The sequence below is a fragment of the Hemiscyllium ocellatum genome, unplaced genomic scaffold (assembly GCF_020745735.1).
Source record: "Hemiscyllium ocellatum isolate sHemOce1 unplaced genomic scaffold, sHemOce1.pat.X.cur. scaffold_1431_pat_ctg1, whole genome shotgun sequence".
In the NCBI taxonomy this organism is placed as follows: Eukaryota; Metazoa; Chordata; class Chondrichthyes; order Orectolobiformes; family Hemiscylliidae; genus Hemiscyllium; species Hemiscyllium ocellatum.
Genome location: NW_026867772.1, coordinates 14,984 through 39,758, shown reverse-complemented (window position 1 = coordinate 39,758; position 24,775 = coordinate 14,984). Strand labels below are relative to the sequence as shown.

Sequence of the window (24,775 nt, the reverse complement as noted above, 5' to 3'; positions counted from 1 at the left end):
AATTCCTGTATGTCTCTGCCCTGCTTCTGCAGCTCGGCTGATAGTGCTTCTCTGCTCTGCCGAGACTCATCGATAAAAGCATCAATCTTCGCCTCCCACCTGGCAAACATCTCCTCAAAGCTCATCTTCATTGTTAAGTCTCCTGAAGTAGCTGTAGACATCTTTGCTGCAGCTGAAGAGGGAGAGGGTGGGGGAGGGGTCCCTGCTTTCTTAGAGCCGCCTGTTCCCTTCCCTTTACTCATTTTTCAGCTAGTATTAGACTATTTAAATGTATTAATAGGTAACTATTTAAGGTTAACAACTATTATAAATGGTTTAGTGTGTGTGGTGGGGGTGGGTGATCCACTTTGCCCAAGTTTTGGGTAGAGCACTGTGGACTCAGTCTTGCTGGGTCGCCGCCATCTTGGATCCCCCACTCACAGATGGTTGACAGAGTAAGGAGGTTGGAGTCTGGAGCAAACCCGAAATGTCGATTTTCCTGCTCCTCGGACGCTGCCTGACCTGCAGTGCTTTGCCAGCACCACTCTAATCTTGACCCTGATCTCCAGCATCTGCAGTTCTCACTTTCTCCTGTAAGAAATCAGCAGTTTTAAACCAAAAACCTGTTGCAGTTTAAAGCTCTCATTGAGAGTCTGAGCTCAGTGTGAAGTTCAGGTAATCTTTATTGTGACCCAACTTTGTTACAGCTTCAGAATCTCCCAGCAGAAAGGCGTAGAAAAAGTAGCAAAGTTTTAAAAACAGCTTAAGGTCAAAGTGCAACCCCTCACTTTCTTCATTATTGGTCACCACTGAGTTGACCCTTTGTAATTGGATCCTTGGTATAGCCTTAACTTGGAGGAAGTATTGCCTCACTCAGCAATTTCAACCTGTATCCAAGTAAGTTGGATGAGCAGCGTAGAGTCAACCAGACTATTGAGAGTCTGGAGTCACGTATAGGCCTGACCAAATTCCAATTCCACCATCTGTCGCGGTGGGAATCAAACTCGGGAGCCACTGGAACTGGGTCGATAGTCCAGTTGGTAAAGACACTCGGCCATCTTTCTTTCAATCTCCCTGCAACGCCACGTGATCCCGCTGGTAGGTCAGCAAGGAGGCGGCCTGGGTAAAGGCCTTCCCGCACTCAGGGCAGCTTAACGGCCTCTCCACCATGTGGATCCACTGGTGGGTCTGGAGGAATCGCTGAAGCCCTTCCCGCAGTCAGGGCAGGGGAACGGCCTCTCCCCAGTGTGACTGCGCCAATGAGTCTCCAGGGCAGATGGGAAACAAGCCTTTCCCACAGTCGCCACACTTCCATGGTTTCTCCACGGGGCGGGATTCCTCAGCTTTCTCCATGGCCGAAGCTTCAGCCCCACACAAACGCATGTGGAGCTTCTCTCCACCGTGAATTCCTCTTTCCAAACCGTATAGCTGTAACACGCTCCTCACTCAGTGCACTGCAACAGTAGGGTCTCTCATCCAGTCCCACTGATGCTGAAAACGTACCCAAACAGGAACCAAAAAGCTTTGCTCCTTCTCACAGAATCATAGTTGAAAACTGTTGCGGTCCCGATGGATTGAATGACTGTCAGACATGGACGTCAAAGTAAGGACTGCAGACACTGGAGAGGCAGAGTCAGAAAGTGCGGCACTGGAAAAGCACAGCAGGTCAGGCAGCATCCGAGGAGCAGGAGAGTCGACGTTTTGGGAAAAAGGCCTTCATCTGTTGATTTTGAAACTTCCATCTTCAGATCCTGAAATGTAAAAAGAGATTACAAAAGGTCATCACTGTCAGTGAAGGGTAGAAATTCTGAACAAGGAATTCTACTTTCTGCAAAAAGTTCTTATCTTTTGTTATTCCACAAAATTGAAAGCACCATCCCACTCTCTCTTCCCCTCTGTTCTCACTCTGATCTAACTCATTCCCCTGAAGGTGCTGATTCAGGATCTTCCAGGGGCAGAAAAGCAAAAACATCAAGACTGACATCTCTCTGAATTTTGGATGCCTCCACCTGAAAGTTAATATCTTTCACAACACTGGGATCCTGCTGAGAGTGAGCAGGTCTGATTTTGGGAAGCAAAAAAAAAAATAATGAGTTTGTGCCAATCCCTTCCCTTCAGAGAATCCCCAGAGTGTAAAAGCAGGCCACTCAGCCCCACAAATCCATACCGACCCTCTGAAGGGTAACAGACCCACACCTATTCCCCTACCCCTATTGCTCAACTTTTACTCCCTGATTAATGCACCTAACCTGCACATCTACTCAATGCTCTGACCAATAAAGGCCATCCTACCAAATGCCTCATTCACTATCCTGTCTACCTGAGACTCCACTTTCAAGGAACTATGGACCCTGCCCTCCAAGGTCTTTTTGTTCTGCAACATTCCCCTTAACTGTGTCACTCCTGCCTGGATTGCTTGACCAAAATGCAACAACTCTCATTTCTCACAATTTAATTCCATCTACCACACTTTGGCCCATCCGATCAATTCTAATTTATAGCGATCTCACTTTTCTCTCTCATTCTCTAGAAGCTGAAAATCTCCATCCACACACTCTCCCTCCATTCTCAGTTTACTGACCCTAATCCCTGCTGTACCTCATCCTGAAGGGTCTGGTTCATGCTGATTCACAGGCCCACACTCGGGAGGGGGTGGGTCTAAATGAAACCTACATAATCCTGAACAGCCCAGACAGAGTGGACGTTGTGAAGATGTTTCCATTGGTAGGACAGACTCAGACCAGAGGCACAGCCTTAGAGTAAAGGGAAGTCCTTTTAGAAAGGAGAAACTTCTTCAGCCAGAGAGCGGTGAATCTGTGGAATCTATTTCCATAGAAGGCTGTGGAGGCCAGGTCACTGGGGATATTTAAAACTGAGACAGATAGGTTCTTGAGTATCAAGGGGATCGAGGGTTACGGGGAGAATGGGGTTGAGAAACCTAGCAGCCACGATTGAATGGGGTGATTAGACCTGATGGACTAAATGGCCTAATTTCTGCTCCTCTGATTTAGGATCTCTTGTTGTCCTGGACACAGAGTGAGAGAGTTGGGAGCAAGACTAGGCCATTCGGTCTTTCCAGTCGGCACCAGCATTGAACAATTCATAACTGGATAGGAATATACCTACAGCTAGGTGGATAGGCTGGGACTTTTTTCACTGGAACACATGAGGTTGAGAGGTGACCTTAAAAGAGGTTCATAAAATCCTGAGGAGGGTAGATGAGGTGAACCGCAGGTGTCCTTTCCCTAGGATGGAGGTTTCAAGATTAGGGAGCAAATGAGGAAGGTGAGTGGAGAAAGATTTTCAAAAGACTGGAGTAGCGCCTTTGTTTTTTGAGAGTAGTTTGTGTGTGGAATCAATGTCCAGACACGGTGGTGGATGTAGGTACAGTAACAAGGTTTAAAAGACATTTGGATAAGGACATGAATAGGAAAGGGTCAGAGGGATATGGGCCAAATACACACAGGTGGGACTAGTTTCTTGTTGAAAAATCAAATTAACTCAGCCTTTAATCTATTCAAATAACCCCCTAACTGCAGGATAACATCCCCATTTCTGAACTTAATTCCTCTTGCTAATACACCACTTGCCTTGCTCATTCCTGCTGCACCTGTCTGACAACTGGCACAGAAGGACGCTGATGCCCCTCGGAACATCCACGCATCATTCCTGATGAAGGGCTTGCGCCTGAAACTTTGACTGTCCTACTGCTCGGATGCACCTTGAATGAATCTACCATCCCTTCCTGTTGGCAATGCGTTCCAGGCACCTATCACCCTCTGAGTAACGTACTTTCTGTGTGCGTCTCCAACATGATGTCCCAACTCCTGTACTCAGCATGTGAACAATGAAGGCAAGTGTGCTGAACACCTTCTTCACCCCTGTCTACCAGTGATGTAACTTTCAAGAACAATGAACCTGAACACCTCCAGGTCTCTGTTCTACAACATGACCCAGGGCCCTACCATTACCTGTTCAAGTCTTGCCCTGCTTTACTTTAGCAAAATGCAACCCCTCACTTATATCCATATGCCTCTCATACATACACGCTCTCTCAGACATCCACATACACCACCCCCTCAGAACTCTCACCCTCTCGCAGACTCATACTCCATCACAGTCACTCTTTATCAAGCAGGCACACATGCAAATAAACACTGACAGTGCACAGTCTTATACACAAACTCACACACACACACACCTCCCTGATGAAGAGCTTTTCCCCGAAACATCAATTTTCCTGCTCTCCGGATGCTGCCTGACCTGTTGTGCAGTTCCAGCACCACTCTAATCTAGACTATTCCATAGATTCACGACCCTCTGGGAAAACTAGTTCCTCCTCATCTCTGTCTGAAAGCTACTCCCTCTAACCTTGAGGCCTAGTGTCACCCACCAGAAATCACTGGACAGGTTAGGGCTTCATTCCCACATTGCAATGACATTGGGAAGATGTTTCCATTGGTAGGAGAGACTTGGACCAGAGGACACAGCTTTAAGAATAAAGGGAAGACCTTTAGGAACAGAGATAAGTGATGTCTCCTTTTCTGCCGACAGCGAGGAGCATGGACAATGTATTGGTGACATGAGCGAGCAGGTGTGCTGTTGTTCACACCGAGGAGCAGTCACAATGTGCTCTGTGGCGATGCTGGTGTTATTGACAGATGTTAAATGTTCAGATGCCAAGAGGAGAAAAAGGGGAGAGCCACAGTTCATTTTTCCACACGTGGCTCAACATTTTATAGCTTTTGTCTGTCTGGCTGCTCAACTTTTTTTTAAATGTCTTTTCCCCAGAGTGGGGGTGAGGTTCACAACTACAGGGCATAGGTTTAGGGTGAGAACAGAAAGATATTAAAGGTACCTAAGGGGCAACTTTTCCATGCAGAGGATGGTGCATGTATGGAATGAGCTGCCAGAGGAAGTAGTGGAGGCTGGTATAACTACAACATTTAAAAGGTATCTCGATGGGTATATGAATAGGAAGGGTTTAGAGGGATATGAACCAAGTGCTGACAAATGGGACTAGATTAATTTAGGATATCTGGTTGGCATGGGCAGGTTGGACCAAATGGGTGTGTTCATGTGCTGTACATCTTTATGACTCGAAATAATAAAAGTATATTTTTCCAAATACCAAACTATCTCCATGTTAAACGGGCTTAGTTCACCACATACTTCACTAACCATTCTCAACAGGTCCTGCCCCTTCAATGACTGAGGAACATATACATGCTGGTGCATAGTATCCTTCACTAGTATTTACACACTACCCTCAGCAATTGCACAAGTAACAGCAAAGAGTAAACAGCACAAGGATTAAACACACAGTGAGGGGTAAACAGCACAAGGATTAAACACACAGTGAGGGGTAAACAGCCCAAGGATTAAACACACAGTGAGGGGTAAACAGCACAAGCGCCAGTAAAAGCAGATGGAAAGTGAGTGTAAAATACCGGTGTCTGCCCCGGGCCGCACGGCGCCATTTTCCTAACGGCCGCCCTCCCGCCGCTTCCTCGCTCGAGCGACTTCTCCTCCCAACCGCCTTCGCCCCCGCGTGACGTCTGCACGGGGGGATGGGCGGGGCCGGGGGAGCCTCACCGTCACCAAGCAACAGCCACCTCGCGCTACAACTGCTCATTCACAAAAACAAACTCTCCTGTCTCGCTCTGCAGCTGCAGGGGGGGACACTGCCACGTTTCGAGGAGCCCTGTCTACATTGGGAAAGCTCACCGCTCCATTTAAACAGATATTCCCACATCCCACTTGCCTGCATTTGGCCCATTTCCCTCTAAACCTTTCTATTCATGTACCCATCCAAATGCTGTTTCAATGTTGTCACTGTACCTGCATCGACCACATCCTCAGCAAGGTCATTCCACATGCAACTCACCCTCTTGCAAAATGTTGCCCCTCCGCTTCCTTTTAAATCTCTCTCCTCACATTAAAAGAAAATGCCCCCGAGTTTTGAGTTCCCCTATACTAAGCAAGAGCCATTTTCGATTCACCTTATCTCCACTCCTCATGATTTTATCAATCTCAATGAGGTCAACCCCCAACCGCCTGTGCTCACGTGAATAAAGTCTCAGCCTCTCCTTAGAACTCAAACCCTCCAGTCTTTACAACATCCTGGTAAATCTTTATTAAACTCTTCCTAATAGTATTCTTCCTATTACAGGCTCACCAGAACTGTACTCAGTACTCTGAAAGTGGCCTCACCAACATCCTGTACAACCTCAACATGATGTCCCAACCCTATACTCAGTGGTGTGAACAATGAAGACAATATTGCAAAACGCCACCTTAACCACTCTGGAAGTTGCATCACTGGTAGACAAAGAACTATGTACCTGAACACTGCCTCCCCCCACCTCCATGTTTATCTGTTCTCTAACATGACTCATGGCCCAACCATTATCTGGACAAGTCCTTGTTTTAGCAAAAATGCAACCCCTTGCTTTTATTAAGCCTCTCTCTCACACACATACTCTATCTCTCAGACAGACAGACAGACACACACCCCTCAACACTCTCTCACACTCACAGCCTCATACTCCATCACACACTCACTTTCCTAAGCATACACAACACACTTCTGTGCACACTCACACACAAACTCACATGCACACACTCTCACTCTCCCATGCACATACACACACCACTCTTTGGGGTGAAATTGTATTGGCAGAATTATATTTGCAGATACATTCAATTTTGTTCACAAAGCACACAATCTGCAGGCAGTCAATCCATGTAATATTTTACAAATTCCGACTTTGGAAACAGAACCAGTCTGATTCAAGATTGGAATACTGACAGACTCAAATCTCACACCTTTAATGCATTGTCTGAGCGGAGATATTTATTTTTATAAAATCTTATGTCATCTCAAGAACATTGTTACATATTAATGAACCAAAGCCCACACCCATTCTAACAGATAGAATATATTGAACAAACTTAGATGAAGACTATCAGTTGTATGACACTGATCTTTCGATACAAGTTCTGTGTCTTATGATGCTGTTCCATGAGGCTTATGTGTTGATGAGGCAAGATTGTACAGATGAGGCAATGGGATTTATCTGAGGAATCTCTGGGAAGCTCGGGAGGAAATAACAGAGCCTTTGGCTTTGATATTTGAGTCTTCATTGTCGACGGAGGAGTGCAAATGTTGTGCCCTTATTCAAGAGAGGGCATAACTACAAATTGAGGGGTGACAGCTATAAGACCGATGCCAGAGGCAAGATCTTTACACAGAGAGTGGTAAGGGCATGGTAAGCCACATTAGGGAGATTTAAACAATCCTTCGATAAGTGCATGGATGATTTTGGGATAGTGTAGGGGAACGAGCTGAGAATAGTTCACAGGTCAGCGCAACATCGAGGGCCGAAGGGCCTGTTCTGCGCTGGATTGTTCTACGTTCTAAACTTAGTGCAGGAGGCTGAAAGACATGAGCAGCTTTAAAACAAAAACCTCTTGGAGCTCAAAGCTTTCAATGAGAGTCTGAGCCCGGTGGTAAGTTCAGGTAACCTTTATTGCAACCCAACTTTGTTACAGCTTCAGATCCCCCCAGCAAAGAGGCAGAGAAAACGTAGTTGCTTTTTGAACAGCTCAGGGTGAAAGTGCACACACCACACCTCGCCTGTTCCCCCAACCCCCCCCTCACTGTCTTTACTATTGGTCAGCACCAAGTTGTCCCTTTGTAACTGGATCCTTGGTACAGCCGTAACCCGGAGGAAGTATTGCCTCACTCAGCAATTTCAACCCATACCCTGTCTCCAAGTAAGTTTCTCCCCGTTCCTTTGCCAGTGGGGGGGAGGGCAGTGTAGAGTCAACCAGACCGCTGTGGGTCTGGAGTCACGTGTAGGCCAGACCGGGTAAAGGATGCAGCTGGAACGACTGAGTGTATCCTTTCCCACAATGGCGGTTCCCTTCCCTAACAAGGGAGAGAGGGAATCAGATGGGGGCTTTCTCCCCCTACCACCCCCTCCCTGAAACTGTCTCATCGTTAGATTCCCAACTCCACATTTCTGACCGAATACCAATTCTGCCATCTGTCGTGGCGGGATTCAAACCCGGGAGTCCCCGGAACCGGGTTGATATTCCAATCGATAATGGCACTCGGCTGTCACTCCTTCAATCCCCCTGCGATGGCATGTGAACTCGCTGGTGTCTCCGCAGGTTGGAGGAGCAGGTGAAGCCCTTCCCGCAGTGAGGGCAGGTGTATGGTCTCTCCCCGGTGTGTATCCGCTGGTGGATCAGCAGCGTGGAGGAATAGCTGAAGGCCTTCCTGCACTGAGAGCAAGTGAAGAGCCTCTCCCTTGTGTGAATCCGCTGGTGGCTCCGCAGGTGGGAGGAGCAGTTGAAACCCTTCCTGCATTTGGGGCAGCTGAAGGGTCTCTCCCCGGTGTGGATCCGCTGGTGGGTCAGCAGGGTGGAGGAATCGTGAAAGGCCTTCCCACACTCAGGGCAGCTGAAGGGCCTCTCCCCGGTGTGGATCCGCTGGTGGCTCCGCAGGTTGGAGGAGCAGGTGAAGCTCTTTCTGCACTGAGGGCAGGTGTACGGTCTCTCCCCGGTGTGGACACGCTGGTGGGTCAGCAGGTTGGAGGAATACCTGAAGGCCTTCCCACACTCTGGGCAGCTGAACGGCTTCTCTCCTGTGTGGACCCGCTGGTGGGCCAACAGGGCAGAGAAAAATATGAAGGCCTTCCCACAATCTGGGCAGCTGATGGGTTTTTCGCCCGTGTGGCTCCGCTGGTGCCTCAGCAGGTGGAAGTAATCTCTGAAGGCCTTCCCGCAGTCGGTGCAGGGGAATGGCCTCTCCCCGGTGTGACAGCGCCGATGAGTCTCCAGGGTAGACGGGACACGGAAGCCTTTCCCACAGTCGCCACACTTCCACGGTTTCTCCACGGGGTGGAATTCCTCAGGATTCTCCATGGCCACAGCTTCAGCTGCACACAAACACGTGTAGAGCCCCTCCCTGCCCTGAAATCCCCTTCCCAGGCCGTATAACTGTTTCAGGCTCCACACACAGTGTGCTTCAACAGTGGGGTCTCTTGTCCAGTCCCACCTGATGTTGAAAACGTCCTCAAACAGGAACCAAAAAGTGTTGATCCCTCTCACAGAAATCAGTCAAAAATTGTTGTGGTCCCAATGGATTGAGTGACTGTCAGACATTAACAACAAAATGAGGACTGCAGACGCTGGAGAGTCAGTCAAAAAATGTGGCGCTGGCAAAACAGCAGGTCAGGCAGCATCCGAGGAGCAGTAGAGTCAATGTTTCGGACATAAGCCTTCCATCCATTGATTTTGAAACTTCAGTCTTCAGATTTTCAAATAGTCTGCAAAAAGAGATTACAAAAGTCATCACTATCAGTGCAGGGTAGAAATTCAGAACAAGCCACTCTACTTTCTGTGGAATATTCTTTTGCTGTTCCACAAAATTGAAAGCACCATCCCACTCTCCCTTCCCCTCTGTTCTCACTCCGCTCTAACTAATTCCCCTGAAGGTTGGCTATCTTGTCAGCAAGGACGAGTTGGACCGAAGGGTCTGTTTCCGTGCTGTCCATCTCGATGACTCCAGTCGCATTTGCCATCACTTGGCCCTGACCCATCTGAACCCTTTATATTCAGATGCCCGTCCAGGAGCCTTTTGACATGTCATCGTACCAGCACCCACCACTTCCTCTGGCAGCTCACGCCATCGCTCAAGCGACTCCACGTTGAAAGTGTCTGGTCTGGTGCACCAGATGACATCAGGATAATCTCAGATCGTTCCAGATTGCATCGATACTCGGTCAGTGGCTTTCCCGATCAGGATGTTGTACGTGACCATACAGGTCAGTGGGTAGGCGATCCCCCACCTCTTAGTTCAAGTATCTCTACGAGAACTCCCTTGCTGGAGGGTCCCTTGGAGACACTTCAACTGGACTTCATTGAGTTGTAGAAATGAGTTAAGTTGCTGTAAATGTTTTGCTTATTGTTGATGTCTTTTCAAAGTGGACTGAAGCCTACCCTCCTCCTAACACTACTGCTGAGACTGTGGTGAAGATTTTGTTTAAGGAAATAATTCCTTCAGTATACCTGCGTGCATTAGCTCGGACAATGGACCACACTTTGTAGGTAATATTAACGGAGAACTCTGTTCCCAGCTTTGTATTTGTCGGCAACTGCATGGTGCTTATCATCCTCAGGCGGCCGGCCTTGGTGAATGTTTTAACCAGAGTCAAGACTAAATTTGCCAAATTAATGGCTGAGTCTGGCCTCTCTTGGTTATGCTAATCCCTGTGGCTTTATTCCAGATGGGATCCATGTCTGTGGGCAAGACGTGACTGTCCCTAGCAGAGAGTCTCTCTGGTCACCCTCTCCGTACCCCTTGGAACGATTCGGCTCCTTTCTCAGTCCCCTTCCACCACATGACCGAAGAAATGGTTGGTTACGTTCTTGCTCTAACTAGTGTTATGTGTGCCTGTCACTCCCAGGAGCGTGCAGCCTACAGCCTCGTCACGGGTAGAGCCTGGTTCGTTGGTGCTCGTCAAGACCTGGACTGGCAAAGGTCTCCAACCTTGTTGGGATGGCTCCTTCCAGGTTTTACTTCCCACCCCTACGGTGGTCAAAGTCGCTGGGCACTCAGCTTGGGTCCAACTGCACCATTGTAAATTGATTGACCGCACCAATCAAAAGTGGGGAAGAGGAGGAGAGAATACTGGAATCCCAACAAAAGGAGTGGACCCTGTCCAGTTGGGTTTTTGAATTTTGCTGTTGTTCTAATGTTAATCTTATTACAGATACTTGAACTAAGAGGAGGGACATGTGGAGGATCGCCTATCTCCTCACCTTTCTGATCACGTACAACACCCTGATGGGGAAAGCCACTAAGTATGGATGCGACCAGGAATGATCAGAGATTATCCACCACCCATGCTGAGGAGATGTGGTCCAGTGCACCGGACCAGACGCCTTTGACGTGTGGGACGTGATGAAGATTGATATTGCAATGGACTCTTACATCAGAAAGACCAGATGGTCCACCTGGACAGTAGAAATCAGTGGGAGTTACCATGTCGTTACCATGGTTTTTTGATTTTACCTGCAGAAGCAAGCCTAGTGAGGATAAAAATGGTCAACCCCGTTACTATGGTAAATATTTTAAGGGCGCCCAGGAACACCATCCCTTTTTGCAGGACAGGCCGACTGGAGAAAAGGGAAGCTTGATAGGGAAAACTCCTCAATCCACAAACAACTTATTTATACAGGCCCACAGAACGCTCTTCACCCCAGAGGCAGTAGTATGTTACTCCTCTCTATCAGGAGATGACTTACTTGCCCAGTCCCCTGTCCCCGATTCCATACTATTCGTCAGTCTTCCTGCTGCCGACCCTGCGAAGAGAAATATCACTTTCCAATAGCTCCGGTCTGTGTGTACAAACAGCTGGTGTAACACTGGCTGGGGTACAGCAGGCCTTATGCAGCACATGGACCTGGAATGGACTGGGTAACAATACAGGACACCCAATAGGCTGGGGAATCCAGAGTACCCTGAGGTTGGATGGATCGGCAGGGGTGACATGTCAAAAGAACCGCAATTCCCTCTTTTGTGGTCTGACCATTCGAGGAAATAAGACTAAAGAGGCTCTGGAAGAGAGGAAACTGGGATTATCAGACCTGTGTCTTTACTCTATGCAGAATCGGTATGCTTAGACTATATACTCGCCCGGGAGGGTGAGGTCTGCACCACTGTCCAAGATAAATGCACTATGGGCATTCCCGATCTCACTGGCAATATTACTAGGATACAAGAAGAGATCCAGGTATTCCTTGACAGAATGACTGAAGGGACCAATTGGGGAAACTGCAGGTCCGGCTGATGGTATAATTGGCTTATCAATTTAGCTATTTATGTTTGTTGGTATTGGTATTGCTAGGTATTTAATTGCTCGGCTTATGAGGTCCCTTAGTGATATAGATTTGCCCCAGAGGATGCTCCTTTTGCGATCCGATGGCTCACCCACATGTGTCAATGGCGATGATAAATATGACCAGATGAGCCGCGAAGATGGTGGTGCCGCTCTACAGGATGTTGATGGCTGGACCACCTTGAAGGGCATTCGTTTGGACCAGCCTTCTCTTTCAGTGATCGCGGTGCAATCAAAGGGAGGAATGAGGGTGTGGGCATCTGGGTGATAAAGTCTACAGCCTTAAAACTTGTCATTAAACATTTAGACTAAAATGTAATGCTGAATTATTGAACACATTTCCTGCACTAGAAAATAAACAGGCAGGAAGGCTCAGAAAGAGGAGAGAACTTAAAGGTAGGGACACCTGGGCTCACCAAGTGATAACAGGATGCTGTAAGGCAATTAAGAAGGTTTGCCTCAGCATCGGTGAATCTGTGTGAACAGGACACCAAGTGATAACATTCACAGCCGCTCCCTCGTGAAATTATGGATAGCCTTTGAATCTGACCCTGAAACAAGACTAGGTACTATCCATAACTTTGTAATTAATGGTTGGATCTTGTCCATTATAATGGATTCTTACTACCCCTTGCAAGCGGGGCATTCACAAATTAAATCTTTGCTGACCTGAGTGTTCAAAAGGACACGAGAGAGAGAGAGAGAGACACCATTTTAGTGCTGAGGCTGTTGAATCCTGTAGAAAATTAACTCTTAGTGCTTATCTGCTCTGGATTGAAATGAATTGCATTTTGGGACTTTATGATGAGAGATTTTTATTCCAGGCTTCCAAAGAGTACGATCTCCAGGATAAACCAAGAGAGAGGCTTTACAGGCCTGAGTCCACAAAGGATTCCCTGGGCCACCTCAAATCTCCACTTGAACATGGGAGGTAGGACAAAATAGCTTCTGCTTGGCTAACTCGGTGGGAACTGAGTCAGGCAGATACTGGCGACTCAGAACAAACAAGAAACCACAGACTGACATAAATCCAGTGAAAAAAATTGCAAATGCAGAAATAACAAATGTGAACCTAACCATTAATCGCAGAAGCAACGGTTTAACCCTAACCACCAGACAGGCCAAATACGTTTCCAAGAATAGGTCGTCTACAAGAAATTATGATAGATTAGATTAGATTCCCTACAGTGTGGAAACAGGCCCTTCGCCCCAACCAGTCCACGCTGACCCTCTGAAGAGTAACCCACCCAGACCCATTTTCCCTCTGACTAATGCACCTAACACTATGGGTAATTTAGCATGGCCAATCCATCTTTGGACTCTGGGAGGAAACCGGAACACCTGGAGGAAACCCACGCAGACATCAGGAGAATGTGCAAACTCCACACAGATGGTCACCCAAGGCTGGAATCGAACTTGGGACCCTGGTGCTGTGAGGCTGCAGTGCTAACCACTGAGCCACCGTGCCGCCCTAGGCTAAGTCAAAAATGCACGAGGACCTTGCGGGATCTGATTGAGCTTGATCACATAGTAACAACCAATGTCTGACTCAAAACAGTGTATATAAGTTCTATACAAACTCGGTAAAAGTCGGCAGATTCTTCTGGCACTCTGGGAGTACTCATTGGTGGCCCAGTGGTTAGCACTGCTGCCTCACAGCACTAGGGTCCCAGGTTCAATTCCAGCCTCGGGGGGGGCTGGCTGTGTGGAGTTTGCACATTCTCCCCACGTTTGCATGGGTTTCCTCCCACAATCCAAAGATGTACAGGTTTGGTGAATTGGCCATGCTAAACTGCCCATAATGTTAGGTGCATTAGTTAGAGGGAGATGGGTCTGGGTGGGCTACTCTTCAGAGGGTCGGTGTGGACTGGTTGGGCCGAAGGGCCTGTTTCCACCCTGCTGGGAATCCAATCTAATCCTCTGGGCTGATCAGACTCTACCAATCCGGCTATATCAAAGAATAAACTATTGCTTGTGTGATTGACAAAGAGTCATTTCCAGGTGTGTTTATTGACCAATCCCAGAAATCCGAAGATCCAGATAGCAGTCCGGATCAGAACAACCAGATTAGATTATTTACAGTGTGGAAACAGGCCCTTCGGCCCGACAAGTCCACACCGACCCGCCGAAGCACAACCCACCCATACCCCTACATTTACCCCTTACCTAACACTACGGGCAATTTAGTACGTCCAATTCACATGACCTGCACATCTTTGGATTGTGGGAGGAAACCGGAGCACCCGGAGGAAACCCACGCAGATACGGGGAGAATGTGCAAACTCCACACAGTCAGTCACCTGAGGCAGGAATTGAACCCAGGTCTCTGGCGTTGTGAGGCAGCAGTGCTAATGCAGCAGGAAATGGTTAATGTCCCCAGGAAGTCGGGAGCAAAATAAGACATCAAGGCATTAACACCAACACCAGGGAGAAACTGAACATACAGACGTGCCAAATATTAGTGGCAAGCCAGAATCACAGATGTACAGCACAGAAACAGTCCATGCTGACCAGATATCCTAAATCAATCTAGTCCTATTTGCCAGCACTTGGCCCATGTCCCTCTAAATGCTTCCCAACATATATCTATCCAGATACCTTTTAAAGGTTGTAATTGTACCAGCAGACACCACTTCCTCTGGCAGCTCATTCTTTACACACATCACCCTCTGTACACAGGAGTTGCCCCTTAGGTTTAGGGTGAGATTTGAAAGAAACCTATGAGCAACCGCAGATCAAAGATCTTGTCTATTTACCCTCGCCATGCCCCACATTATTTTATACAAGGTTGTAGGGTCACCCCTGTGGGACATGAGTAAAGCAGTGTTACTTCTGTAACCATAATTGCTTCTGCAAGGTAAATAAACTAATGACATGGTATAATTGCTTCAGCCAAGAGTGGAGTTAACAAGAGTGAAAACTATGTGAAGGAAATATATAATTGCTTCTGTATTAGTTAAAATGTGCACACAAGAATGAAATGTGCCTGCAAACAATGGTAGATATTACAGACAAACAGATAAAGGTGCTGTGAGGCGAGGGGGTGTAGGTTAAACTAGATATGCTCGTACAAACAGTTATAAGCATCTGTTTCCTGCTTCTGCGAAAACAAAATAAATCACAATCAAGGAGGCCAGAAGGCTCAGTGTCGGCGGAAAATGGGAGGAAATGTTGCTTTCGCATACAAGGAAGCAGCTGGCAGTGAGAGAGGATATACGCTCACACTTTGTTCACGCACATGGCCGGATAAGGCAAGAAATAGACAAGAGGAATGGACGCCACCGGGAAAGAATGGAGGGACCAACCGATCATTTGCGGGTCAGCTTGGAACATCAGGGCGGGGGAATGGGAATGAGGGAAGGAAGTTGAATGTGCTGGAGCTAAGGCGGAGGAAGAACAGAGGATGCAAAACCGGCTTGAAGCTGCAATGAGGAATACTGCATGTACTGTACTTGTACCTGTTGCAGTTACTGGTGGGAATCGGCTGCATTTTAAACTTAAAAACAGACAAGATATCCAGCCCTCCCCCTTCCCAATCTCTATCCTTCCGTCCCTCCTCACCCGGGTAACTAAGACACATACCTGAGTTTGCAGGGTCTGCTCCCTCCCTGGATTCACTCCAGTTGCTACAAGTGAACAGTTTCCCCTGCTCCCATCTCTGTCTCCCTCCCAGGATGAAGAGTTACCCAGAGGGAGGGAGATTCACTGAAACTGACCGGGTCACTTCCGCGTTGTGACGTCACAAATGAAGTAGGGGCGGGGCGAGGGAAAGGGGCGGTACAGGGGGCGGGGCAAGACCGACCCCACCACGCTGCACTGCGCTTGCGCTCCGCCGACAGCAGAAGGGGAAGAGAACACAGCTGAAAATGTGTTGCTGGATAAAGCCCAGCAGGTCAGGCAGCATCTCAGGAATAAACATAAGCCCTTCATCAGGAGTGGGAGAGAGTTTGCCAAGCAGGCTAAGATAAAAGGTAGGGAGGAGGGACTTGGGGGAGGGGCGATGGAGGTGGGATAGGTGGAAGGAGGTCAAGGTGAGGGTGTTAGGCCGGAGTGGGTTGGGGGCGGAGAGGTCAGGAAGGAGGTTGCAGGTTGGGAGGGCGGTGCTGAGTTGAGAGAACCGACTGAGACAAGGTGGGGGAAAGAACACACTTTCCAAAACCCCCTCCCTGCACAGAATCCCCAGAGTGTGGAAGCAGGCCACTCGGCCTCACCCACCCACACTCATTCCCCTACATTTAACCCTGAGTCATGCGTCTTACCTGCACATTATGCCTAATTTAGCATAGCCAATCCAGCCTAACATGCACATGGGTAATTTAGCATGGCCAATCCACCTTTGATGAGAGTGGTGCTGGAAAAGCACAGCAGTTCAGGCAGCATCCGAGGAGCAGGAAAATTGACGTTTCGGGCAAAAGCCCTTCATCAGGAATAGAGTCGGCAGGGTGGAGAGATAAATGAGGTGGGGGTGGGGAGAAAGTAGAATACAATAGGTGAATGGGGGTGGGAATGGAGGGGATAGGTCAGGGAGGAGGGTGGGGGAAGGTAGCAAAGAGTACAATGGGTGATTGGGGTTGGGGATGAAGGTGATAGGTCAGATAGGAGGGTGGAGTGGCCTGTTCGGATCCGAACTCTGCTGGTTTAAAGGTGGTCCGGAGTCCGTGTAGGATGAGTTGGTTACGGAGGCAGGCACTGAGGAAGCAAATGTGGCTGTGGTAGTGAGTCTGTTTCAGGACATGGTTGAAGAGCTTCAGGGCAGAGGAAATGACCTGGGAGTTGCAGTGGGAGAGGGACTCCGAGATTCTTGTCGAGAGAGAAGGAAAACTTCTTCAAGGCAGGCATCCTTACAAGAGGATTCACAGTAGGGTTCAAATCAACTCGGTAAAAACAAGGACTGCAGATGCTGGAAACCAGATACTAGAATCACACAACTCCAGGTTGTAGTCCAACAGGCTTCTTTGGAAGCAGTAACTTTTGGAGTGCTGCCTCTTCATCAGGTGGTTGCGGAGGATAAGATCCTAAGACACAATTTAGAGCAAAACATTCCAGTGTCCTGCCACTGAAATGGTATATTGAACAAACCTGGATTGTTAAGTCTTCCACCTTTTCAAATAGGTTGCAGGTCTCATTGCAATGTAAATCCCAGAACTTCTTGTTGTCACCTTCTCGAGATAACAAGGTTTTATAGCAAAAGCTCACATCTCAGCTCAGACAATGCATTAAAGGTGTGAGATCAGAGTCTGCCTGTATCCCAGCCTTGAGTCAGACTGGTTCTATTTCCAAAGTCGAATTTACAAACTATTACATGTATTGCCTGTCTGCAGATTTTTTCTTAAAAAATGCACATAGAAAATATCTGCACATGTACATCCCCACACACATACAAACAAATTTGTTGGGTGAATTTGTACTTGCAGAATTATGTCTTACTTTGCTCAAAAACTGCATGAATCCATGTAAGATTCTGTAAGTCAGTTTAACCATTGTGGCACAGACAGTCTCACACAGGGGAGCTCACTCCTTCAATACATTATCTGGGCAATTGGTAAAGTTCACTTGAGGATTTAACTATTTAAAAAAGTTTTGTGATTTACATTTGAAAGAACTGAAACTATCATGGTAATTTGAACAGATGAGAGACTTAACAAATAATCCAGGTCTTTTTCAACATATAATTTCAGTTACATCACACTATAAACTGTTGCTATAAATTCTGTGTCTTACAGTCTTATATTCCACAATCCCCTGATGAAGGAGCTGCACTCTGAAAGATACTGCTTCCAATTAAACTTGTTGGACAGAATTCCTCAAGTAGGGCACCATAAGAATCCTGGGAGACCCCTATTTCTTGTTTATTTCGTAATGAACCAACATTAAGCACAACCGCCTATTTATTTCTCATTTTGTTTCATTTTTCTTGTTTTATTCCCTGCGATGAAGTGGGAGAATTGTTAGATTTGGGTCAGCCATTTTGTCACATATTAAAGCCTGGAAACCATTTTGAATCTCAGCTTAGTGCCTGATTGCTAAAGCTTGTGTTTCCCAGGCTCAGCGGAGACGGTTGGCCTTGCAGCTGTACTGCTTCCTGATAAACAAATTCTTTCCTGACATGGGGCTTTATTTCCATCCCCCACAGTTGGCGAGTCAGGCAGGAGATACCCTGGTCCTCTCAGGACACCGGCCGCTATCCTTTGAGAGATGAAATATAGAGGGTGGTTGCTGTTTTTGTTGTGTCCAAAATAAAAAGGAAAGCTGGCCAGGGACAAAAGCGCTGTTAGAAATGTTGATACAATTCTCCCTACTCAGCCGCAAGATACTAGTGAGAGAACTCAACAGGGTCCTAGTGTCTGGACATAATGTTGCTGAGAGCACTTGCGCTTTACAAAGTTAGTAATAAAGAATTTGCTTGCCCCAGGGTTATGAGAGGTGAAACCCTATTTGATAAGCCCTGGACCCACACTGAGGACCGTGGCAGGCTTCAAGATACCCCCGATCTGTTCGAGTGCCCAACATTAGTTTTAATTGGCGAGTAGAAATCTGAAGTATAATTGCTCACTTCAGGATGTCCAGACTTGAATGAATTTAGCACACAGGACACATTGGGTAACTATTAAAGACTCCGTTGTATTTCCCCGGGTTGTGGACTCATGCAGAGACATGAACAACTTGCCTTGAAAACAGTGTTCGATTTGCAAATGAGAGGGATTTGGAGTTTGCACACTTGGTTAAGCAGCAATGTGTCACAGCCAGGAATTTATGAGGCTCAACTCCCTAACTTGGGCTGTTCTGGAATGTGAGTGCCTCATTACCCTTGGAAGGAAGGAAGGAAGGAATAAACAAAAGCTGACAAACTGAGATAGGAAGACAGTTGAAGAGTGTTACAGAGAGAGAGGGGCGCAGGCAGGCAGAGAGAGAGAGAGAGAGGGGCGCAGGCAGGCAGAGAGAGAGAGAGAGAGAAGCGCAGGCAGGCAGAGAGAGAGAGAAAGAGAGAGAAGCGCAGGCAGAGAGAGAGAGGAGCAGGCAGGCATAGAGAGAGAGAGAGAGGGACGCAGGCAGAGAGAGTGAGTTTATTAACCCCCTCCTTGCCTGGTCAGCCTTTTTCCCTGTCTACAACTTGCTTTTATAGAATCACCTCGTGTACATTGTTATGAATATTGTCTAATAATAGCAGATGTATTTAGTAGATGAATCAAAACCATCCCAATGGCTGAAACAGCTGACTCTATAGTGTTGGACAAGTGGGAAATATTTGCATCAGTTAACCAAAACTCTTCAGAGTTTACATTCACGGGTCCGCCAAGCCTCAGCATTAGGCCCCGGGGTATATTGGAGCTGAGATGGAAAGGCCTGTCCCTAGTCCTGCTGGTTCCCCGTTCAGCAGGCAAGGTCATGGGGAGGCCGCATGGACACACACTACACAATGCAAACCAGCGCCACCTCCTGGAGGAACACCAGAAGACCCCGTCAGAGACACATCTTCAGCCTTCACCCGTGAATGGCTCAGTCTCATCATTCTGCCTGGCACTGCACTCTTCCTTATCTTTCTGTCACTGACTATGTTTGATTGGGCCTGATAACCTCTAGTAAACAGAAATTACAGTTTAATACTTTTCTTTATGCACAGAAGGTCAACCACTCTAGCTGCTCGCTATGTGTCTATGTCCCCATCCATCCTGAACTCGTACCAAGCGAGCCCTTATGGAGGTTGAGCGACTTGAAGCTTTCTTTCCCCCTGCCTTTGGAACTGCTCGACTGGAAATCAAAGTCACCCCGCAGACAATCCTGTGCTCGGCTCAGTTCACTGTTGTGGCCCTCCTCACCAGTGATCTCCCAGTTGCCGAGATTTCCCCTTCCTGATGAAACCCCTGATGATGATTCCCCTTCCCTGGAGCCTTCTGCCTCTGTCCTTACTGAACCCGAGGACTATCAGTCCGATCTCCAAGCACCAACCCCTGACAATCCCCCCCGGCTCTGGGTATACTCCCCCTTTTGCTGACACCCCCAATCTCCTCTTTTTAATAAAAAAGGAGGGATTGTGGGAGAATTTGATCAAAATTGACACAAAACTGCGTGGAAGCCATTTTATCACAAAGCAATGTTTAGAGGAAAATGTCGCCTGTTAACATAATGCTGTCTGAGCCCTGGCGAAGGAATTCTGTATTGATAGCCTGACCTTGTAGCTGCCGGCTGTCTCTGCTCCTCAGACCATTAGACTGTGCTGCTTCATAGAATGATGGATTGGTTCTCTCTGTCCCTTAGCGGTAATTCAAGCCGAGCTGGACCTGCAGTATAAGATAACATTCAGTTTTGCAGGCAGTAGGAAGTGTAGGTCTGGACAATGTATGTGAACCTTACAACTGCCCCTCAGTTGCATAATTAATGGAGAGTGGGGCTTGTTTTTTAGCATAAAACTTGTAACATTCTGTATTTTATTAGAGTATGTCAGACTTTGTTTTGAACTACGAGGTACACCCCATGGCAACGAATAAAGCTAGTTAATTGCTCAAGGTCTCCTCTCTGGACTACTTTGCTTTAAACGATTTGACACACGATTTTATTTTGTCCCAACAATACTAGTAGTTACATCGAAGGGAGAGAGAATTCCTCAGGTAGGGCACTCTCAGAATCCTGGGAGACCCCTTTTTCTGGTTTTCTTCGTAATGAACAAACGTTAAGCATTTATTTATTTCTGATTTTGCATCATTTTTCTTGTTTGATTCCCGGTTCTGACTACACTCTGTGTCTGGATGGGTGACAGGCTGAGAGATTGAGGGCTGGCTCTCGATTGACTGAATGTTTTCTTGTTCTGGAGGCTGTAAAAGAGGCGTGAAAGCTTCAGCAGAAATCCAGCAAAGCTGTGAACAGACCAGCATCTTATTCTGTGGGAACAGGGAGATCAGAGGACAGATACGTCAGGACCTGAAACCCGAGCTGACACTAGACGACCGGGCGCTCAGTGCTTTTGGTGAGCAGTGCCAACCCTCTGCCTTTACCTAGCTTCCCATCTGACTACACCTCAATATCCAGGATCCATTCCTTGCTATCCTGAAGCCATGTGTCTGTAAGGAGTCTCAGATCATAATTATTCACTTCAATGTGTGCAGTCAATTCATTCAGTTTTGTTACAATGCGGCACATATTCAGACTCGCCATGTATCATTTCAATTTTTGTGACATGAGTATCCAGTTCCGATTGCTGATACATTTACTGTCCTTGTCCCTTTCTATCGTTCTCTGATGCTCATTTTCCACATCACTACATTGCTCACTGGCCATGATTTGGATTGGTCATGCTAAATTACCCACAGTGTCTAGCAACGTGCAGATTAGGTGGGTTAGCCATGGGAAATGCAGGGTTATAGTTTCATAGTAATAGAAGCAGAAATAGGCCATTTGGCCCATCCAGCCTGCTCCACCATTCATTAGGATCATGGCTGATCTATCCATTGTCTAAGCTCCTCCTCCCTGCATTGTCCCAACTACCCTTAATTCCCAGATTCAACAGTGACACTCGGCCTTGCAGCTGTACTGCTACCTGATAAACAAATTCTTTCCTTCCATGGGAATATCCTTCTCTTTGCAAGGACCTATTGCACACTTATCAGCAACTAACCAACACTGTCCAGACACTACATCGCTGGGCAAAGTGACTTAGTTGCTCAGTATCCTGCAATTAACAGTTTGCTAATTGTTAAATGACTGTAACCTATATAATCACATAACTCTCTGTTTCTCGTCGGAGTGATTTGTGACTATTAGGTCGACTTGGCTCTCCCCGTGAGCTCCCGAATAAACAGTTAATAACTCAAAATTTGTGTGTCATGATTACTTATCCAATACTTATTGGACTACTACGAGCAAGTCACCCACAGCATAACCCACTTCCATCCCCAACATGGATCAAGAGGCCATCCTGTTTTGCCAGACAAGTAAATGTATCAAGCTCAGGAAACAAAGCCTGTCAAACATTAACAGGCACAGACCTAGACCAGGAGAAAGTGAGGTCTGCAGATGCTGGAGATCAGAGCTGAAAATGTGTTGCTGGAAAAGCGCAGCGGGTCAGGCAGCATCCAAGGAACAGGGAATTCGACGTTTCGGGCATAAGCCCTTCTTCAGGACAGACCTAAACCAACCTTTTCCAGAATCTGCCCCTTCTCCACGATTGACTTCCTTTTTCCCTCAGCTCCTACAAACTAACAGCTGAACCCAGGGACGTGAAGAGAAATGGGAAAGGGGGCGAGAAAAGAGAGTGCGGTACTCCCAGATGTTAAACAGAGGAAGGAAGTTGCAGTCTGTACTGAAGTTCATTCAGAGGCAGAGAAGCAACAGAACCTCAGAAACTCATGATCGAACTTCCGCATTCAGACAATGGCGGGGGTTTTAATTGGCAGGAGGATCAGACTCCTTCCGGAGTCGCACCGTCCATCACAACGACGAGGGGCGGGGCCCCATTCCGATCTCACACATGCGCACTATGAGCATTGCCTGCAGGCGATAGAGCAGTATCCTGGTCGCATGGGGTTGTGGGTACTACATCAGCCATGAAAGAGATGAAATCAGGAGTCCCATATGCCTTCTTACTCGTCCTTTTTCATGTGTTCATGACGTACACGACAGGAGCCAATCTTTAATCGATTTTAGATTGGTACACTGAGTGAAACACTACAGTTGTTTAACTCTAAACTCTTTTTCCAATTCAGTTTCAGTATATCGCTCTTTGTCCGTCCTCAAATAAGGACCAAATCAAAGCCCGACGCCTGTTCCACCTGAACGTTGATTTTTTTTTTAGTTTGCAGATTCCAAGCATTTATTAAAAGTTACTCATGGTACATGAGAATTGCTGGCTGGCTAGCATTTAGTTCCGCTTGAAAAAGTAATGGTGACCTGCGTTCTTTAACTGCTGTGGTCCACACGCTGTACGGTGACCCATAATGTCCTTACGGAGGGTATTCCAGGATCTAGACCCAGCAACACTGAAGGAACAGCAATATGTTTCCAAGTCAAGATGGCGAGTGGCTTGGAGGGGTACTTGCAAGAAGTTGTGTTCCCAAGTATCTGTTGCCTGATCCTTCTAGATGGAAGTGGTTGTTGGTTTGGAAGGTATTTTCTAAGGATCTTTGGTGAATTTCTGTGTTGTGTCTTGTAGATCATACACACTCCTGCTTCTGAACAGTGGGGCAGAGGGAGTGGATGTATGTGGAGATGGTGCCAATCAAGCAGGCGACTTTGTCCTGGATGGGATCAAGCTTTTTGAATGTTGTTGAAGCTGCACCCATCCAAGCTGGTGGGAGAGTAGTCCATTACACTGCTGACTTGTGCCTTGTAGAAGATGGGCAGGGTTTGGGGAGTTTCTCGCCACAATATCCCTGACCTGTTGCCTGCTTTTGTTGCCATTGTGTCTGTGATTAGTCTAGTTGAGTTTCTGGTCAATGGTAAACCCCAAGGATGTTGATAGTGGGGTGTTTAGTGACAGTAACACTGTTGAATATCACGGGACAGTGGTCAGATTATCTCTTTTGGGGATGAGTCATTGTTTGGCATTGGAATGGCATACATGTTACTTGTCACTCATCAGCCCATTGGATATTGTTAAGATCTTGTTGCATTTCAAACTGAACTGCTTCAGTTTGTGAGGAGTTGTGAACCGTGCTGAACATTGTGCAATTATTGGTGAATATCTCCACCTCTGACCTTATGATGGAGGAAGGTCATTGATGAAGATGGTTGAGCCTAAGACACTACCCTATGAATTCCTGCAGAGACGTCCTGGAACTGAGATGACTGACCTCCAACAACCACAGCCATCTCTCTATGTGCCAGGTATACCTTAACAATTAAGATACACAACAATTATTTTAAAACTAATTGAAGGAATACATACGAGACAACCCTCTTCTGGGAGACTCCAGTGCAAGTTTTTCTGTTCCAGGAACAATCTGATAAGTGTTGACTGTCATCAACCTTTTGATCTTGGCCAACCACAGCTCCCCCCGTCCATTCCCCCCATCACCCACAGCTCCCACTGTCTATTCTCCCCCGCCATCCACAGCGCCCCTTGGCCATTCTCTCTCCATCCCCAGCTTCTTGTCCATTCTCCCTCTATACTCCGAACAGCCTGTCCATTCTCTCTCACGCAACCCTGTCGTTTCATTCCTCACCCTCTGCCTTCTAACCAATCCTACTACACACCCTCTGCCCCATCTATTCTCTCTCCACCACACCCTCTGCCCCATTTCTATTCTTCCAGGCTCCCACCATCCCCTCAGAAACCTTTCCCCGCTCACCCTAAACCCATGCCCTCCAGTTCAGGACTCGCCACCCAACCTGGGGAAAAGACATACAAAAGTTGAACAGAGAGACAACAGCAATACAATGTCGAATCACAGGGAAAAACAAATTGCGGCTCAAACCCTTTTTTCCTGTTGGCATTTGGACTCTTAAAATATGGCTGCAAATGTGTTGCTGGTCAAAGCACAGCAGGTTAGGCAGCATCTCAGGAATAGAGAATTCGACGTTTCGAGCATAAGCCCTTCATCAGGAATAACGTCGAATTCTCTATTCCTGAGATGCTGCCTAACCTGCTGTGCTTTGACCAGCAACACATTTGCAGCTGTGATCTCCAGCATCTGCAGACCTCATTTTTGACTCTTAAAATATGACAGGAACACCAGCATTCCCAGTGAGCATACTGCGCATGTTTTCCGGTGTCAGTAACGCAGTACGCATGCCCACCGGTGTCAGGAAAACTCTGGGCATGCTCATCGCAATCCGCAAAAAAAGGCCCGCGACCTTCCTTTAATGGCCCAATAGAGAAACCTGGAGGACCGGAAGGAGACTGGTCCTCCTGCCAATCAGAGCCACTGCATTGTCTGAATGCGGAAGTTGGC

At 47.3% G+C, this 24,775-nt stretch overlaps 1 protein-coding gene across 1 annotated transcript in view; it reads right to left on the bottom strand.

Moving 5' to 3' along the window:
- Positions 1-20,166, bottom strand: part of LOC132809928 (zinc finger protein 420-like) — a 68,662-nt gene extending 48,496 nt beyond the window's left edge. Inside the window, exons 1-2 of the mRNA XM_060822612.1 lie at positions 20,062-20,166; positions 8,134-9,317 (exon numbers count right to left, since the gene is read on the bottom strand). Coding sequence (XP_060678595.1) covers positions 8,134-8,913 — 780 coding nt within the window. The 5' untranslated portion in view covers positions 8,914-9,317; positions 20,062-20,166. The remainder of the gene's footprint in view (positions 1-8,133; positions 9,318-20,061) is intronic.
- Between the last annotated feature and the right edge of the window lie 4,609 nt (positions 20,167-24,775).